Source organism: Echinops telfairi, unplaced genomic scaffold (genome assembly GCF_000313985.2).
Source record: "Echinops telfairi isolate 266 unplaced genomic scaffold, ASM31398v2 ScPeMD7_7416;HRSCAF=8454, whole genome shotgun sequence".
NCBI lineage: Eukaryota > Metazoa > Chordata > Mammalia > Afrosoricida > Tenrecidae > Echinops > Echinops telfairi.
The window spans coordinates 4327629-4333204 of NW_022111316.1; the positions used below are offsets into that span (position 1 = coordinate 4327629).

The 5576-nt window shown below is 43.4% G+C and overlaps 1 protein-coding gene across 1 annotated transcript; it reads right to left on the bottom strand.

The window, feature by feature from the left end:
* Positions 1-3014: 3014 nt before the first annotated feature.
* On the bottom strand, positions 3015-3968 carry LOC101648115 (olfactory receptor 6Q1). The gene has a single exon (XM_004714968.1). It carries the CDS (start codon positions 3966-3968, stop codon positions 3015-3017), a length of 954 nt encoding a protein of 317 aa, XP_004715025.1.
* Between the last annotated feature and the right edge of the window lie 1608 nt (positions 3969-5576).

Genomic DNA, 5576 nt, shown 5'->3' on the forward strand with positions numbered 1-5576 from the left:
TCACCAAAGCCCACCACTTCCATGTGAAAGTGAAGAGGCTGATCAAGCCCACAACATATTGTCATTTAATGAAATGATAGTGTTCTAAGGTACTCCTTGGTGTTGTATATATTGTATAATGATGTGCCAAATGTCTCAAGGTATCAAGACATCCACCTCTCATGGCAATAAAAACCATTCTAAGTCCTTGCCAAAGGGTTTTAGCATATCCCTACCTTGCCATGGCTTACAGTGTTATTGGGGTCAATGAAATTGAGTCCACTAAAGAAAATATGGACTTAGATAAAAAGAAAACTCAATCTAGAGAAGCAGAGAGCATCCCATGACCAAACCCAGAATTTTCAGAAATGTGCCTTAGAAAATCAACTCCGAAAGACTTGTCACACAAAGAGTGAAAAGAGAGAGAGACGGATGAGAATCCTCAAAGACTGAGAACAGAAGTGGGATTCCAGCACGGGTGCAAAGATAAAAACAACATGAAAGCATGGAAGAGAGTTCGGATGGGCCTTTGTTCCTTAGTAAATTATACTCACCTCAAAACTCACTGAGACGCACTGCCATCAAGTCGGTGCTGACTCATAGCGACCCTATCACGCAGGGTAGAACTGCCCCCATGTGTTTTCAAGACTGCAATGCTTTACAGGAAGAGCAAGTCCCATCTTTTCTCTCAGAGCAATTAATGGTTTCAAACTACTGACCTTGCAGTTAGCAGTCACCACTAGGCCACCAGCGCTCCTGTAAGCATCTCATGAGTGTTTGATAATGGTTGCATTTAATGATGTACAACAAACTCTACCGAGTTCTGTATCCAGAAGAGATATAGTCCACACACGATAAAGTCCCACATCGAAGCTCTAGAATGGTTATTAGACAGTCCCTAACGAATGACTAAGTTGAGATCCTGGTATCCAGAGTGGGCAAAATGAGATAAGCAGCACTTTGTAAGCCTTGTTTCTATCTGGCATTCTTGCTGTGACACTGAGTACCAGTGAGTAGTGTCTAGATGGGGTTAATGCTACATATGAGACAAATATATGCTACATACATATATTTCACTTCATGCAATAGATATCATCCCAAAGAAGCTGTATTTAGAGAAAATCATTGTTTACAAAAATGTGCATTTCCACTGACATGATTTCACAGCTTACCTCCACTACTGATTGGTCTGCATTTGTTGCAGCTTTAAAAGCAGCTGTCTGTACACCAGTGCTTGTTCAAGTATTATATGTAATGTCAAAAGACGAAAACAACCCTAGTGCCCTTCAACGGATGATTGGGTAAACAAAATGGGGGGAGGGGGCGTGTATACACAATAAAATATGAGGCAGCCATAAAGAGAAGTCAGGTTCTAATACATGCTATGACATGGACACTGCTTGCAAAGACTATGCTGTGTGAAGTAAGTTCATCCTTAAATATTGTATGGTTCCACTCATAGGAAATATCTGGAATGGGAAAATATACAGAAACCAGTGTTTACTAGTGGTTCCCAAGTGCTAAAGAAAGAAGAGAATGGGGAGTTAGTATTCAAAGGATATTGAGTTTCTGTTGAGACCGATAAAAAGATTTTTGGAAATGGATAGTGTCCGTGATTAGATACAAGGTGAGTGTAATTAAGTTCTCTGGGTTAAACACTTTTAAATAACTCAAACGGAAACCTTTTTTCTCTATGTATTTTGCCACAGTAAAGGTTTCCTTTAGTTCGGCTGTTGATATCTAACATACCAGGCACCCTTCAGCACCAGATTCTGGTAGGTCTGCGCTCTAAGAGAGTAGATGTCGCAACACTGTAACAGCAATAATCACACAAGGGTTGATTTCCAGTTTAGTTTCTCATACCAAGTTTTATTAAAGCAAGGTTGACTTCTACATGTGTAAGATCCTATCTAAAGATATTCCTCTGGGGTTTTTTTTTACCATTTTATGTCTTTTATGTCAAAAATATAGATGTATTATTCAAGAAGCTTAAAATTGTAAGCCTCACTGGAACTTCCCAAGGAGTTGTTTTCAACACCAAAAAAACACTCTCTGTATTTGAATTTAAGTTCTTCCTGCTACCACAAATTGGAACTATGTAACCCAGCACATTCACAATGTGTTCAACTCCACTGAGGCCAGGTACCCGGAAGTAGCTTCGTCTACGTCATTGAGACAGCTTGCTATCATTAACAGCAGAAGGCCCTTCCCTGGCATTGCTTTGCATTTCTCAGCCCGCTTGCATTTCTAACCTCGCATGTCATCCGAAGCGCCTTACTGATGTCTCCTCCAACAAATGAGTGAGTTCTCAAATGCGTCATGTGGGCCCTTTCTGCTCACTATGGAAAACCCAACGGCTAAGATGCCGAGGGGGTTGTGGAGGGGAGACTGTAATTAATGATGAAGGGGCACCATCGTGCAATCTGTTCAACATTGGTCAGTTGAGACATGCCACACACACACACACACACACACACACACACACAAAGGTGACCTTCTTTCCGCCCAGTCTCAAGCTCCTCTCCTGTACACTATCGTTTCTGGACTCTATCGCAAACTGCTCATTATAAATGTCTTTAGGAGTGCAACTGTCTCCATGTGGAAAACAACTTAAGTTGTGTCTTCGTATGCCTTGCTCTATGTGAGGTAACAATGTCCTCAGGATCTTTAACTTTCAAAATGCCATTGTACAGAGGGGAGGATTCCTCTGTATTTCAAGTAAGAGAACGGAGAGGCCAAGGAGAGCAGTGTGCATTTGTTGCATGAATTTCTTTTAATGCAGAATCTGTGGGCTTAGTCTACATAGTGGAAAAGGTGGGTTGTCCACCAAAATGTATTCTCCCTGTTTCCATAATAATTGGATTGGCTGGGCGAGCTAGGTAATCTTGTCCACCATGACAATTAGATAGAGCCTTGTGACTAGGTTCTCACGAAAAGAGGTGAATGAAAACGATGGCTTCACCTACTTAAGACACAAGTATGTCTCGTCCTGCTAAATATTCAAAGTGAGAAAACCAGGGCCCCCACGTGACTCCTCAGTGCCCCTTCCAAACCTTGATGGAAAAGGCATGGCCCAGAGCTCCCTTCACTTCCTTGTTCCGAAGACTGTAGATGAGAGGGTTGAGCATCGGCGTGACAATAGAGTAGAAGACAGAAACCACTTTGTTGAAGTTGACGGAGGAAGCCACTTTGGTGCGGACATACATGAAGAAAAGAGTACCATAAAAGAGACTTACCACAGTCAGATGCGCCACACAAGTAGAGAAGGCCTTCCGGCGCTCCACAGCTGAGCGCATGTGCAGCAGCACCCAGACTATGTTGACATAGGACACAGCAATGACTGTGGAGGAGACCAGGAGCACAGCCAGAGAGACCGCAAAGTCCACAGTCTCCTTCAGGGTGACATCCGAGCAAGCCAGGGCTAGCAGGGGAGAGACATCGCAGAAGAAGTGGTCAACAACATTAGGACCACAAAAGGTCACCTGGGACATGAGGTAGATGGGCAACACGGGTGTGAGAAAGCCCACCAGCCAACAAGCAGATGCCAGGCGGATGCAGCTGCCCCATGACACTAAGGCCCCATAGCGGAGAGGCATACAAATGGCCACGTAGCGGTCATAGGCCATAGCAGCCAGGAGGAAACATTCAGTTGCCCCAAGGAAGGTGAAGATGAAGAGTTGGGACAGGCAGCCAGCATAGGAGATGTTCTTACCCCCATCCACTTCAGTGAAACCAGCCAACATCTTAGGCACTGTGACTGAAGTGTACCAGATTTCAAGGCAAGACAAGTGTGTCAAGAAGAAGTACATGGGCCTCCGTAACCGGTGGTCCAAACACACCACCAAGATAATGGCCAAGTTTTCCATCAACGTGAACAGGTACATGATGAGGAAGAGTGTGAAGAAGAAGAGTCGCGCTTCGTGGACCCCAGTAAAGCCCATCATGACAAACTCTGTTACGTGAGTCGTGTTTTGAGTGTGTGGCTGCATCTGTGGGAGGAGAAGGCAACAGACTCATATCCTCGTAGATACTAAATTCTCCAAGAGAACTTGTGAGAACGTTGGATGGAAGCAGCTTTCTCTCCAGAAGAAGAAGGTGAAGCCAAGGCAGTATAACTGCCCTCCAAGAGGGATCGGAAAGGGCAGTCTGTGAGGGACTCAGGCAAGTATACAATTTCAAAAAGGAGAGGGCTGGATAGAAATAAGATGGAACAAGACAGGGGAAACAAGCAGAGGAACTGACCAATCTGGAGGAATCAGACAATTCATCTTTGAGGGAGGGTTGTCTAGTCACAACCTGAAAAAGTAAGTACAAGTTACTGAAAAATAAAGTAGCGAAGTAAAAGAAAAATGACCCTGACATCAGCATATTTGGAAATTTTCAGGTAGAAACCATTGATCTTAGAATTCAATATGTGGTTTCCCAATCAGGAATATCTGGCTTCAGATTTGATACAATAATCTCACTAATAGAGTGAGGGTGAGAATTAAGATAATGCATTTAAAACATTTACTATGTTAAGGTCAATAAAATTGCAAGGAGATTACATTTTATTTCTTCAGGAATATAATGTGGGGAGGGAGGACAGTGAGCTCTCATGGTACAGTGGTTCAAGCATTCAGCTGCTAACCAAAAGGTAAGCAGTTCAAGTCCACCCAGCAACTCTTCAAACAAAAATCAAACTCAGTTATAGAGTCAATACTGGCTCATAGTGGCCCTATAGGACATGGTAGAATTGCCCCTGTGGGTTTCTGAGGCAGTAACTCTTTACAGGTGTACTAAGCCCCATCTTTCACCCAAGAAGCCACTAATGGTTTCAAACTGCTGACCTTGCAGATCAGAGGCCAACTCATAACCACTATGCCACTAGGAGCCCTGGGAGCAGTCTTGGGGAAAAGAAAACCTAGCATTCTGTCCCTATAAAGATTTACAGCCTAGGAAACCCTCTGTGGCCGTTTTACTCTGTCCCATAGTGTTGCTATAGGTTGGAATCCATTCGACAGCAGTGGATTTGGTTTGGAGGGAGAATGACTATTGTGAAGTTCAGGAAGTAGGCTAGGACAATATCACGAAGCATTAGTAACTGAGTTAAGACGGGTTGAGATTTAGATTAAAGGCAAGAGAGCCTTAGAAGTGTACAGTGTTGGACTGGGTTTGAAGAAGAACAAGACAGGAGGTAGGATGACTAGACTAGGAGTTTGTTGCAAGTCTACCAAAGAATGATGCTGGCCTCAACCAATGGAATGTCCCCAGGCATGGAGAGTGAGTAGATCTATTAAGAGATAATTCACACGATTTAGTTAGCGCCCAAGATGGGTTCGAATCCAAGTTCTACCACCAGCTTGAAAGATGTGGCCACAAGTGAAGCACTAAACAGTCCCTTTTTTTTTTTCTTTTCTTTTTTCAACTAGACCATGAAAAAGAGGTCCTCAAAGATGAATTCCTGTCTCATTTCAGGGTAGGAGTTTAGGATATAGCCGCTGTAAAATGTTGTTGCGATGGTTGTTGTTACTGCTGCTGTTATTAGCTGGGAATGAAGAAATCAAAATTGGCATAGCAGCTCTCACCTTCCATTTCAGGATGAATAGACATGTGGG